This window comes from Anarrhichthys ocellatus, unplaced genomic scaffold (assembly GCF_004355925.1).
Source record: "Anarrhichthys ocellatus isolate YVR2014 unplaced genomic scaffold, GSC_Weel_1.0 scaffold13, whole genome shotgun sequence".
In the NCBI taxonomy this organism is placed as follows: Eukaryota; Metazoa; Chordata; class Actinopteri; order Perciformes; family Anarhichadidae; genus Anarrhichthys; species Anarrhichthys ocellatus.
The window spans coordinates 4,673,406-4,688,154 of record NW_022280043.1 but is presented as its reverse complement, the minus strand read 5'-3'; the positions used below and the strand labels follow the sequence as shown (position 1 = coordinate 4,688,154).

The window sequence follows — 14,749 nt, the reverse complement described above, 5'->3', positions numbered from 1 at the left end:
GAGCCCTCAGGTGGTGTATGAGCGCCCACACGTTGCGACGCTATCTGTCCCCAATCAAAGGCACGCGCCTCTCTGGACTGCCAGAGTGACCTTCTGACAACATCCTGTGTGATTCATCAAGGTTAAATTACAGTTAAAATGTGTAATACACACGAATTATTTATCCCGGATTAGCCCACTGATTTTGTTTATTAAAAAATACTTTCATTTCCAGTAAAACTCACACTGAACTAAACTTGTTACACAGACCAAGTAGTATTCTTTTAAACTTCAAAATTAAACAATTATTTAATATCTATAGTTTATTGTTGACTTTACTGAAATGTCTTGGATTCATTTCCCTTCATACAGAATAAAACATTTTTTAATACCCCTTTATTAACCTGTTATCTGTGTTGTCTGTGCACCTTTAAATGTCGTGTTACAGTTCTTATTGACTGAATTGTCATGTGAGATTACTGTAACGTTATAAACAAAATTGGATCTGGCTGTTATAAAACTGCTACAATTACAAATGCTTTCATTTGTATTGATAAATACTAATGTCAATATGTTTATGAAGGTATTTGTCAGAGAGACACATTGTGATATTATTCAAGGTTTGGCCAATAAATGCCAATACAACTAACAGACAGCAAAAGAGACAAAGAAAGTGGAGAAACAAAGTGTCCAGTGCCCATGTAGCATGATTACCGAGTTGTGTGCGTGTGTCTGTGTGTGTGTGTTTGTTGTGTTTGTGTGGGAGAGAGAGACAGAGCGACAATGTGTGTTTACTAATACTTAATCTGATTTAATCTCCGTCAAGGCGCCCAAGAAGGGACCTATGATGTCATGAGCTCTGTCATTCTATGAAAATAAAGATCAGATTGAAGATGACCTAGGACAAAAAAAAAGCGACGTATTGCAGCAGCCACAACATTCTGCTGAATCCAGCAACATAAACATGTAAACATCCCTGTGCATTTACTGTATAAAAAGAACATATATTGTCACCATAAATCACTGTAGTAGAGGATCTACATCTGCACCCTCTGTTTTAAATTGCATAAGTGTTTGTGTGAAAACACATATTGTAATTGACCCAATAGAAAACTGATTGGGAAGAGAGAAAGTGATGTGGGGAGGCACAATGATGCCAGATGTTTTTTTAATGATCAGACAGACGTGAGGTTTAGAAAGAACTATCAGAATGTTATTTGATAAAGATTAGGAGAACATATACTCAATCAATCACTCTATGGTCCCTTCTGTTCGATCTGATCAAATCAGACATGGGACAAACTGTATCTGCAAATGCTTTCCTGGTTTGTTTTTATTTTATTATTTTATTTACAGCATGCATACTGGGGTTGCTGGTTGACTGGGGGTTTAAGCGCTGACCATGAACTGTAATTATCCTGCAAGAGACCTTTGTTGAATGTTCCTCTCCGTCTTAAATTCAAATAAGATGTATTGGCATTAATTAAGTTACTTTGATGCCAAAGTTTACATTATTATCATCTGTCTGTATCTCTCTGCTCATCTTTGTGGTATAGATTCTACAAAAAAAAGGCATAAAAATACATTTGGGATTGACAATGAATCGTTTGATGTTCAACAGTAATTGATATGATGTTAACTTGACTTTGTTTTTTAGTTAAAAGGGAATATCTGCAGAGTGAGGAGGGGGATCATCCTTAATTTGGACACATAAGAGCAAGCCTGTGTGTGTCGTTGCTAAAGCATTGCATATTAGTCCATTATTATTAATGGATGAGTATGTGGGGATGCAATACTGATCCTGAGCCACCAGTGGGCAGATAGAAACACTTTTTGGCATCCATCAGTGAGCCTGCATTTAAACATCCTCAGTTAAAGACTTGAAAGTTTTCATTCTAAACTGATGATTAGCTCGTCAGACGTCAGGTTGACCAGGGGCTACACACCTGGTCTCTGAGCGCCTATAATTACAAGCCAGGATTTAAAATCAGCAGCTGTGCAGACACTAAAAGAGCACGACTTCACACCTTAGGGTGTTTTACGACTTGAAAGATGCTAAACGGAGATGCCGAGAGAGAAATAATACCCGCTTACACATTTGGTTTTATAGAAATGCCTTTGAAGTAAAAAGATTTGTGTGAATTTGGAGTGTGCAACATGTTGAATTTAGTATTAATGATGTAAAAGTGTCATTTCACGTTTGTCTATTTCATTACTTAGTTTTTACACCTATTCCTAATAAATCATGGGAAGGGCATTACTAAACTATTCTGCTTGGAAAGCAAGAGTCCATCTCCCTGCCGGCTGCAATGATGACTCTCCATGTGTTGCCTGTGAAAGGCTGATCTTGATTTTTGCAGACGGAGCAGCAAAGTCAGGCTCAGTGTCTTGTAACAGGTTCCAGATTTTGTCATGGTCACACAAGGCCCAAATGTAATGCTCTGTGATTTTTAGGGGTAAGCGCATATTGGTTCAATGTGTGGGGTCTGCCATCTGCAGACTTACTTCAGGGGCCAACGCAGAAAAAACTAGATATCAAGCTCAAAGTGTACGCAGGTAAACAGACACACTCATGTGAAGAATACTGCTGAATCAGTTCAGCTGAGGGCCATTAGACCTACATCAGTTGTCATTATAGGGCCGCATGTAACAATTACCTTTATTATCGATTAATCTTCTGATTATTTCCTTGATTCGTTATTTGATCTAAATGCCCATCACAAGTTCCCAGAGCTCATGGGGACATCTTTAAATGTCCTGGCTGGTCCCACCAGCAATCCAAAGATATTCAGTTTACCTTCGTTTGAAATCATGAAACCTGAAAACATTTGCATTTGAGAAGCTGAAAATGTATCAATGCTATTTTTGCTTTAACATTTAAGAAAAACTATTTATAGATGATCAAAATAGCACATTCTTTTTCTGTCCATCAACTGTCAATCATTTCAGCTCTGCTATTTTCTATCATCTTAAAACACATCTTACTTAGATTGTATTCAAAAGGCAGATGGCGGCATGAAAATGTATGTTTAGATATATAGATAATGTAAGAAAATGACATGAGGAATGACTCGAGGTAAATCTGGTTGCACAACCGCGCTGTGTGTCCTGACAAAGTACAGACTCTTGGCTTGGAGGGGGGGGGGAAGGGATCAATAACTCATCACAAGTTGCGAATCTGCTTGGTCCAACAACCATTTGTCACAAACAAGAAAATGTCCGCCCATTTAATCAAGACAGCAATACTGAGGACAAAATGGGTAAGCTAATTAAGGAAATGAATGAAGAAAGCAAGGACGGCCAGGAAAAGGTTAGAGAGCTGTTAATGTTTACGTGTCGGGGCGTTTGTCAAACTGCGACTACCCATTGATTGGACGTGCTACAGCCCCTTCATTTGGGTGGGCTGCATAAATAGATGAAGGTATACAGAATAACAAAGGATGTTTTTTCAAGGGAGTGCGAGTGTGATCTCAAGCTCCATTATGTTTTTACATGCTCAACCTCTTGTGAACTCCCAGTAGCAACAAAGACACCTCAGGGACGCTTTGGCCTCATGACATCCTGAAACCCGAGGTGCAGAAACCCAGAATATAATACGTGGCAGAAAACATTTGTATGTGACAAGCACACAATTAGTGTAATGAAATGTCAGGTAGGATAGACTCCAGTGTAATCCATTCACTGTCATGTTCTGTAACAGGTTTCCCCCTGTGATACTGCAGCTGCTGCTTTGTATCGAGCTGAATCAATCCATTAATTTGCCGATTAACAAAAACAAAACAAAAATGGCAACAACTTTAATAACGGATTATGTCATTTTCCAAGCTGTAATACTAAACATTTACATTACCGTTTACCAAATACTTCAGTTCTTTGTGTTCCGTCAAAGTAAACTGAATATTATGAGGTTTTGGACTGTTGATTGAACAAACAAATGCAATTTAAAGACTTTAGAAAAATGTGAATGGACATTTTTATAACTTTTCTTGAATTGAATAGACTAAATGATTAATAAATAAAATCAGAAGATTAATTGATGATTGAAATAACGGCTTAGGCCCCTGCAAATATTAATAATAGTTATTCCTGTATGACCAATATAGTTATAGTTAGTCGTTATTTAGTCCAATTTGAAAAAGGACTCAACAGAAATATAAATATAGATAAATTGCACTGCACTTGAAGACAGACTATTTCCAGGAAATAATCATTTAAAAACCTAAAAGGCAAACAAAAAATATCTAATCAATTAATTTAATATAATAATAATCTGAAAATTGCAATACAGTTTAACATGTTGGCAATTATGAATTGTACATAGTCGATCCCCTAATCACCGACCAGTCCTCATTTTAAAAGCTTCATTCATAATCAGCACAGGAAAGCAATTGAGTAATTTTTCTACGCCTTCATCTTCACATATATTTGCATACTAAAGAAGGATGCAGGATAATTAATAGGGGAAACACACACGCTGCAGGTCAAAGCACTAGAACAAAGCCCATAGCTCAGGTAAATGTAATTAGAAATTATATAAAGTGTCTGCACAGACTGAGATTGATGTGTTCAGACAAAGACAAATAAACAGCCCAGTACTGCAGTCTCCTTCAGCCCTCCTTCCTTTTTCCATGTTTGCATGTTGAAGTTAAGCAATATCTGTTTCCAAATGTCACATTTCATAATGTTTCTTCCATTTTTTCCACTTCTATGTAAATTTGAGACCCACTGCACCCGATAGCACTTCATTAAAACTTTTTTTGCCACCTTGGGACTCATATCTTCTCCATTTCTATCCAATAAGTTGTTATACCTGTCCGTGTCCTTGTATAAGGGAGCATGGCCTTCTCATGCCTCCATGCCCCCCACCCCTTCTATTTTGGCATGCCTGTGCCAGGTATTTCTTCAAATTCCTCACACCCCGTGGGGATAGCTATGTCCCCCCCCCCCCCGTCCCCTTCAACCCGGTCCCTCTCTCATCTTTACAGCCTGTCTCTCTCTATCTCATGTACGCCAGCACATGTATGAAGCAGCCAACGTGGACTCCCCGCCACCAACATGAGCCATACAGCTTACACATTTTACTGGCTCGTCACAACTAAATCATTTCCAAGTTGTTCAGCCTCTTGAAGCTGGTAAACCGCAGCTGTGGGTCCTCCGAGGGCCAGGCCAAAAACAACCCGGTGGATAGCAGGCAACTGTGAGTTGCTTTTGATAACTGCTGAAAGACCTGTTTATTCTGTGGTGTTGTCAGGCCACTTATTAGATCTACCAGTGAAACTTTTCTCTGGCATGGAAAAATGTTGATACAGGCAAGTATACTGGATAATTAATTTCCTCTATAATTTAAACACCAAATAAATGGTATAAATCCCTTGAGGGGGTTTGAGGCGCCTTGTGGTTGAACATGATGTGATGAGCTGATGTGGTATTGACATTGGTTCAGAGTTGAAGTGCATTAGTTATTACAGTGCGTCATGAAATGACAGCAAATACCGATGGTACATTGGCTCGGTACGTTTGTCTCTCTGCCCTTCCCACAGAGAGTCTAAACTCTGCAGAGTCAAATTCAATCTTACTGGAAGAATCAACCGGTGTTATACTTACATTTTTCAGGTATCAAGCAGAAAATGAGATCTAATCGCAAACGGGGTCGTGCCAAAGACAACTTGACATGGCTTTTTATTGACTGTTTCTGGTAGGGGAGTAACTCCTTGACCTTTTGGTTGCAGGAGTGATTTTTTTTAACCACTAATCCAATATATACTGTCCCTATAGTTTATTCTCTGTTTATTAAAGAAGGAGATTAAAGAAAAACACCCCAGAGTCCAAAAGGGAACCACAGATCACTTGCCATTCTTTTACTAATGGGACCATCATGGTCTTAACCTTTGTATCGCCTCCATATTCACTACTATTATCAAGGGTCATGGTGATGTCATGGTCAATGCAGCATTTTGTTTTTAGTGCCGTTGGCATCGTAACAACCAGGTTTTCTTTATTGCTGAGAGACTGAAATAGGAAATAATCATATAATTATGTATTTCATAGTTTATCTTCTTCACTACATTCTTTAGTTGGTTAAATTATGAATCAAAGTACATTGACAGCCCTATTACTGAATAAATCCAGGTTTTATGAATCCATCACAATGAATTGGTAGCTTTCAAAACCTGGCCTTATCTGTGACTTACAGCACCCAGTTATTTGCCAAAATATGGTGTTACGATTCCATTTATGGTCAGATTCTTGATTTTCTTGGAAAGTAGTTGCGGCAAGTTCAATGCGTGATTTATATTTGGCTCAAAGTTATTGAGACCATTAGAGACTCATCAAAGCGTGATCAAACTTACTGTAAATCCCCCCCAGACGTAGCTATAAAATACAAGAATTTAAAAACACATACTAATATTAGCTGTATTTAAAATTCTTATACTCAGCACAGTTGCGGGCTGAGCAGTGTTCATGATTTAAAGTAACTGAAATGGGCTGACTGTAATTACCATGAAGTGAATGTTTTTTAATGTTTCTCTTCCTAGATTGTACATTATTTTCATGACAAGTACATTTCAACCACAAACCCCATTCGATTAGGCCAAAGAGCCTCTTCCTGATATTAATTGTTGGACAGTGAAATGTATGATTAGGAAGGACATTGTTATATATTCTGTTGCTGTTCGGTTTCACATTAATGAAAAAGTGTGGGTTCAGGCCAACACATCTTCATATTAATATTCAGTAGCATGCAGGATAAGCCCCCTCACTCAGCATCCCATCCCACCCCCTTTTCTAGTCACACACACTCCTCTCCCGTTGACAAAGACTACAGCAGGACAGAGAGCAGAGAAGTTTGGAGGCAGATTATCGCCAGGAGATATAATCCGAATCTTTTGTCTGTATTCAGACGGATATTTTTAAATGGGAACAGAGTTTTTTCACCAAACTAATCCATGGAATATTATTTTTTCAGTGCCTGGGATTAAACTGTTTTAAGGTAGGCCTAATTTTAGAAACATAAATCTGCCGAATTATTCACCGATTCATAGCCTATTTACGATTAAATAGAAATGATGTGTGGATTATTGGCCTAAAGGCCAACGGCACGTTTTTCTTTAGTGCTGATTTGGGCCCAAACACAGCAACAGTACAGGATAAAAGGTTTTACATCTCAGTAGGAAACTATTGCTCTCTCTCAATATTTTAGGTAGTCTGAAACGTTTTTTTTCTTTTTTCTTTACTGCCAACAGTGCGCCCTTGGGAAAGTTATGTTGAATTTGCCTGCTTACGGAATCATTTGGCGTTGGGGTTGTATATAGGCCTCGTTTTACGGATACATTATTAAACTAAAATGCATAGACAGATTTGCATTCAACATATTAAATTAAATTTGGTGGAATTAGTCTAATGGTGCCGTCATGAATAGGCTATGACACAGCTGTTATTGAAAGGGAGCCGGTAAGGTATGGAGGCGCGCGGCACCGCGGGGTTTGGCTGCCCCTCCACAGTTCAACAGTAGCTCTTAACCCCGGTGCAGCCAGCAGGGTCACCATGTGTCATACAGGCCGTTTCTGTCACGCACCCCGCGTCTGCTTTGATGTCTCTGTAGATTACATTTCTTAGGAAAACCATCAGTCTTCAAAAAGTATTACGCTTGTCTCACGACTGACAAAATAATATCACAAAAACATCGTAAAATATATTGCATTACCTTCTTCTGGGGCTGCAAACTCTCTAAAGGGTCAGATTATCTTTTAAAATAAAAATATAGAAAGTCAAACAATCCAGTCCGCCCATTGCGCCATCCACTGACCCGGCTTACGCACCGGTCCACATCCAAACCACCAATGCGCAAAAACGCGACACATGAACTCAGCGATCTCAACTATAACTTGACAATTTGAATTTAATTTGCACGAAAAAACTGGTTCTCTCTTTCATGTTTGTCCCAATTAGCCTAATTGTTGTCCAACTACTGACCTTAAGAAGGAACAGGCTTTGGAGGTTCTTAGATTTACAGCCGGAGCACTCCAACTCTGAAAATCCAATTATTTTACTAAAACCAAGATAACTCCGCCTGGCTCCCAGGGAAACTATAAAACTGTAAACGCTGTGCCAACCAGAGCAGATTTCAGCTAAAACATAAACCATCCTGGTTTTGCTGACATTTTCATTTCTACTGCATGCTTATATGACTTTATTTTCTTTATCTGGTGTCATGATTCACATAAATCACTTTGCAGCACCCTCAGAGATCCAAATCACTTTCAGCTTTGTTGTCCTTAACCCTTGAGTCAAACAAATAAGAGCTCAAGAAACCAGAGAATATAAGAAGAAAGTATTTATGAAAACTAACAAAATGTCTTTTTGTTCTTCTCTCCCAGTTTCTTCCTTTTGACCCAACCCACCTCCCTCCTCTTCATCTTTTACTTTGCATCAACAGACCATCTAATATTTACTGGCTGCCATATTTATAACATTGAAACCGTTTTATAATTTCACATTATGGATCTCGCAGGTTCTTTGGCTCCACCGTCCCCGTACACCTTTTCTATTATACCCAACTTCTCTCTGCCCTCCTCCTCTCCCTCCATCTCTCCATCCCCGAGCTTGGCTTCCACCGCTCTTTTCTGCTCCCTCCTCTCCCTCCTCTCCTTGCTGGGCATCACAGGAAACCTGTACACTATGGGCCTCCTTTTGAGGCGCAGGAGAAGTAGGAGAAGACGTGGAGCAGGGCCAACCTGCTGCCTAATGAGAGTACCTGTACCATCCTGCCTCGCCAACTCCTCCTCCCCTTCCTCCTCCCCCATCTCCTCTTCCTCCCCCTCCTCCTCTCTTCACCTCCAGGTGCTCAGCCTTGCTTTTGCGGATCTGCTCTACCTTTTCACCGCTCCCTTCATCGTGTACGACAGCCTGGCGTCCGGCTGGGCCTTTGGTGAGCCGGGCTGCCGTCTCCTCCTGAGCCTGGACCTCCTCACCATGCACGCCTCCATCTTCACTCTCACTGCCATGAGTCTGGACCGCTACCGGGCTGTGGCCCATCCCCTGCACACCTCCTCCTCCAACTCCTCGGGCCTGCTGCGTGTAGGCCTGGCCTGGGGGCTGGCTGTGGCTCTTAGTCTGCCCATGATGATCACGCTGCACCTGGAGGATGGGGAGAACCAGGAGGGCCAGCTGTGTGTGCCTGCATGGGACGAGCAGAGCTCCAAGGCCTATCTGAGCGTGCTCTTCTGCACCAGCATTCTTGGTCCCGGGCTGGCCATTGGAGCACTTTATGCTACCCTAGGCCGGCTTTACTGGGTGTCTCAGACCAGGCCAGCCTGGGCCAGTGGGAGCAGCACTGCTTGTCCTCCTCGTGCCCCCAAACCCAAAGTCCTGCTCCTCATCCTGGGTATTGTCCTGGCCTTCTGGGCCTGCTTCCTCCCTTTCTGGATCTGGCAGCTGCTGCCTCTCTACCAGCCCGACATGCTGCGGACGGTACCAGTAGGGACACAGGTGACAGTGAATCGAATCCTAACAGGGCTGACGTATGGAAACTCTTGTGTGAATCCATTCTTCTACACACTATTGACTGGAGAAAGAAGACGCAACCGTCAGACGCTGACATCAGCAAATCAGCTCTGCCGTAAGAGCAGTCCGCTGCAGTAGTGTATGTGTCTCCAACAGTAGAGGCAATAATGTGAGAGTGTGCATACATGTGTGACAAGGTACTGTACATGGATGCTTTATGCGTTCCATTATAGGCACCAAAGACCATTGATTTATCTTTGGCCTGCAAACTAAAGAAATACTAAGCAATGATAGCACTTTGAACAAATAAATGCTTTGTGAAAAAACTTCCTGTTAGGAGACAATTAAAAAGACAATCTCTGTAAGACGCGTCGCCTCATGAATGCTTAATCTGAAAACCTTTTTCAAACTTTGCAGTTCATATCATATATTGTGTCTTTAATTACTGTAGTAACCAAGTTTACATATTGATTATTTGGTTTTAAATGTTTTATTGAGATTATAATTGCGGCTATGGTAAAGTAATATAATGCCTACTACAGTAGTTACTTGTGCAAAGTCATTTACACACATCAACAGATCTAATAACGGAGAGGAATGGTTTATTAAGTCAACGGTAAACCTGAAGTGTTGTGCATGCAAAAGCATTTTGAGTAAAACCCTGATGCACTTCTGCTTGTTTTCAGAGAACTATCAAAGAAAATGTTTGTTTTTGAACAACTGGCTGTAACCGGTCAGAGCCTCTTTGGGACATTTTTTTAAGACATTGTTTGTCGACCTAATGATTTATGTTTGAGTGGGTCAACAGTCTTTTGTTTGCCTCCCCTGATCCCCGACATATCTAAAACAATATAATTTTTCATAATCATGACCTGCATGTTGGGTTTGGAAATGTACTTATTCTTTTTGATTCATGCAATGCTTTGCATGGCCTCAACTTGTGTTGATCGTAACTGATGTTTATAATGATGCATAATATATAGCCTTGAATAAAGACTATTCTTTCTGTAATTCAGTGTGTGATTGGATCTTTCAATGGGAGAAAATAAGGAGAAAGTGAAAACAACTTAATGTTTGGTGATGAACAATAACAGACATAGAAAAGAAGAAAAACCTGAGAAACAACAATTATGAAGTGTGGCAGAAGAAGGCTGAGAAGGAGATGTAAAAGGTGAGGTATGCTAAAACAAAAAAAATAAAGAAAAACGCTTTTATTCGTTTGTGTGTCTGTGTCAGCATGTCAGTGACTCTGGAAGGTCTTCCCCGTTCTTGTGTATACACTCGCTGGCTGGTGTTTCTGTGTCTCCCTAACGGCCCGTCTCTGTCTGTCTGGCTCAAAGGCTGCACTGTGCTGTATCGCAAACCCTGCTGCTCTTAGACGCAGATGAGCAAATATTGTTGTTTGACAGAAAGGAGTAAGGATGAGGAGGGAATGGTGGGACAAATGGGGGCGGGTGGTATCATAAAAGCAGACATGGTGTTCCTTGGGGGGGGGGGGGGTTCCTCGAGGTCTAGGGGTTTAAAATGCTGACCATGTGGTTGTAAGGTCCCTGGTTCAAGTCATCTCCCATCTCTCTCCCCTTATTTTTTCTTTCTTTGTTTTTTACTTGTTGGCTTTATACTGCATACTTCTAATTAAGATTTAAAAATGCATTAAAAAACGAACAGCAAAAGGTTTCGAATAACTAGGAAACCTGTAGAAAGTTAACCAAAATGAAGACACAAGCCTCAAGATAAAATGTCAGGACAGACTTCAGTGTGTCATAAACTAATCAATCACATCTTGCAGGAATCCAAGTCGTATAAATAATGGCTCAGTGTAACTTACAGTAGATGTTATGGTTTGTAATTCAAATTAAATTCTGTTTACATAGGCTCACTTTCTAAAGCTTTTAGCATATCTGCATCTGTTGATGGATGTCAACTTTTCCTTAAAAAGAGTATGCACCTCCTTGTGACTAAATTAACAAACCAATGAATAAACAAACCATAAAAAAGTGCGTGAATCGGTCAAATTGTTCCATTTAACAATTTCTTATTTAAGGTGAAGGTTGATTTTTTTGTGTGAATTTAAATTGTATTCATTTTAAACAGCACAAAACCTGAGACAACAGTAAAAACAAATCAAATGCTGTAAGTCATTAGTATAACAATTTACACGATGTATTCATAGTCATGACAGCAAAAATGTCAGACTCTGAATAAATAAGCCTGACCCTCCAGAAGTAATTTTGAGACAGAGCAGATAAAGAGGTGGCAGTGATCCGTTAACATTTTTGATTTCATTATTGGGTAATGGTGTTTTTCTTTGTCCACCCGAATCCCACAGTAGAACCATTAGGCTGTGGTTGACTGTGTTTTGACTTGACATGCAATAACTTCTGCGAGTACATAATCCCCAACTAATGGAACATTTGAATGAGTCCATATTAAATGTAATGTAAAATGAGACTTGAATTATGTGAGTAGAGCTAACTTAAAGCGATACTTTATTTATTTGCACATTAAGTGCACAGAAACAATAGCTGAGGAGAGGAAACCCTGCGAGCAGCAGGGGAAGCTGCATTGGTAATACCAACAGGTTGAAGAGACACATACCTAAAGCATGTCTCAAGGCAGCTCGTGTGCTTCTCTGCACGGTGATGCCATTATTTCTGAAGCTGTAGACTATATGCTGACGAGCATGTGTTTCCATTTACCTGTCCCGGCTACCTCTGAGCATAACGTTCCCACTGCAGTTATTATCCGGAGCCCTGTGCGGTCACACTACAGGGGGCCCTTCTGTTGGGAAGTTAATGCAATATCCATCCACCTCTCACAGACAACTGAGGCCCTCTCAGTACATTTGTCCATTTAAATGGAATTTCTTGCAGACAAAGAGCTAGCTCCGTATAAGTTTGAAATCTTGAGCCCTCATATGAGACTTGGTGATTTTTGGACCCCTGGGTCGTACCAAAATGACAGAAGATTGAGGGTGTAGCTTGTGTAAAGATGAAGCCTTTCCAAAAAAGACACTTAGCAATGGATATTAAAGCACAGAGAGCTTGTTGTTTGGTTTTCTGAGTCTGCATATGGACAGGTTTTAGGTGTCTGCGTATTCTAAAACTCAACATATCAGATGATTAAGTCCTCCCTCGGATCTGCGGGGATGACTGAGTGTTTGATAAACTTCAAATACGTGGTGTTTGGTCAACCCGACCAACTGGATGGAAAATATTGTCTCAGTTGGCAGGCTGGTCAATCTATAAACTCTGTGCCGTTTGTGTTGGTAGAGTTGCCAACACCGACCAACTCGCTCCAATCATAACTTTTGTCCTTCTGCGCAACAGACGCTTATTTATTTCATCCTGAGATTGCAGGCAGTGTCCTCCTCCTCTCTAGTCCAAAGGGAAAACACAAGGACAAATATTTTCTTTTGGGAGCGTCGCTCTGTTCTACCTGAAGATTTCATGAATCCAGCACATGTCCGTTTCCTGGAACCGCCAAGCATCTTTCCATCCCAGCACCCCTCGCCCCGCCTCTCAGCCTCTCCTCTTGACCAGTGTCTGAGGCTGCTGCAGGTGCCCCTCCCCTGGGCAGCCCGCTCAGGAAAGCACCCCGCTGTGTAGACGAGACGAGCCCGGCGCCCGGGCCAAATTCACGCTGTGAGGTGTATAAGAGGCTCTCATTCTCTCCAGACATACACAAAAAAGATTCCCTTCGCACTCCTCCTCCGCCTGCCCTTCTCTAAAATTCAATCTTCCCATCTGTTTTCCCTCTCTCAATCACTTTTTGTCCCCTCCACACTTTCTGCAGTGCCTCATTCCTTTACACGGCCTCACTTGTGGCGTTAACCCCTATAAGTTTCACTACAACTTTTTGCATTATGAATAACAAAATCTCTCAAGTGGTACTCAAGAGTCCCAGAACTAACTCCGTCAACTTAACAGACTTCCTACTTTCAACATCTGTAACATCAGCTTACATCAAACAAATTCAAGCTTTACGATACCTGCACATGTAGTCAACACAGTATTAAAAATAACACGTTTGTAATTGCTGGTTTGACAGCAAACATTGAAACCTAGGCGCTCACAGTGTTTCTTTGTTCAACCCATGGCAAGCCCACCATGAGGCGCCCCTCTTCCAACCGCGTCCCCTGACTTCACACCTCCGTGTCAGCCGCCAGGATCAGGCAAGACCCAGGCTTGCGTGGCTTGAAGGCCGGAGGTTACATAAACCAACATACACATTACGGTTCACACCTGGGCTCTTACTAGGAAAGACAGTAAATATGGCACGTCTGTGCCTCTCACTCCTTCTCGTTCTCCCCTTGTTTCACCGCTTCTCTGTGCTCCTCCTCCTCGCTGCCAGTAAACAGTCGTTCCTGTCAACTCAGGCGTCAAAGCTCCCCTGACCTCTGACCTTCTGACACTTCACGTATGTGAACCCCATGGTTTGTTCATGCAGGACTGCCATGGCTGAGGAGGGACATTATGCATTTTACATGACACTGCTCAATATCAGAACAAAAGCCTGTGTTAGAATGTTTTTGAGCAAAAACAACAAACACTACCTAAATTCGGCTCTTCAAATGTGAAGATTTGCAGCTTTTTTGAGTCTTGTGTGATCAAAATTGCCTTCCTATTTTTTAATTTCTGAACATTAGAAAATGCTAATCTGCATTTTTCCCTATTTTCTGACATTTTAAATCAAGAACATAATCTGCAGATTAATCGACAATAATGTTGAAGCCCTATTATGTATATGAATACTAATAGACTAGTGTCATGACTAAAAGACTACCAGCTTGCTGTGCCAAATGTGCATTTCAAACAAAAGAATGTTTGCTGTGAGCGATTTCATTCAGTAGTATTGAAGTAAAATGTAAAAAGCAAGTTATGGCCTTAAGTATAAACTGGTTTGTACAGCTGTAACATCAATACCACGTCCTTATGCGAGAGTGAACAGCATGGTGTTTAGAATTAGAGCGCCACCTGCAGGTGAAATATAAGAACTAAAGTTCATATTTGAAACCAACCATCATTACTCGCTGCTGTTCAGTAGATTCCAGTTCAGACATAGTTGACACCAGTTTGTTGCCACAATGCTCTGCACCAACAATAAAGAATAAATGGATCATTTAAAAAACATTACTCAATCTGTTTTGCATGTGTTGGAATAGTGTGTTGTAAAAAATGCCAAGTAACCAAAGACAGAAGGAGGACGGCAGATAGCCACGTCTTCACATTGAATACAATGGTTGGATATCTATACCATTGTCCAG

General features: G+C 40.9%; 1 protein-coding gene across 1 annotated transcript; it reads left to right on the top strand.

Annotated features, from left to right (window-relative positions):
* Nucleotides 1-8,478: 8,478 nt before the first annotated feature.
* uts2r3 (urotensin-2 receptor 3) lies at nt 8,479-9,621 on the top strand. Its single transcript, XM_031853515.1, has one exon. The coding sequence runs from the start codon at nt 8,479-8,481 to the stop codon at nt 9,619-9,621; it is 1,143 nt and encodes a 380-aa protein (XP_031709375.1).
* Nucleotides 9,622-14,749: the final 5,128 nt, after the last annotated feature.

Coding starts and splice junctions, on each gene's coding strand:
- uts2r3 (XM_031853515.1), top strand. CDS start 8,479: ATGGATCTCGCAGGTTCTTTGGCTCCACCGTCCCCGTACACCTTTTCT.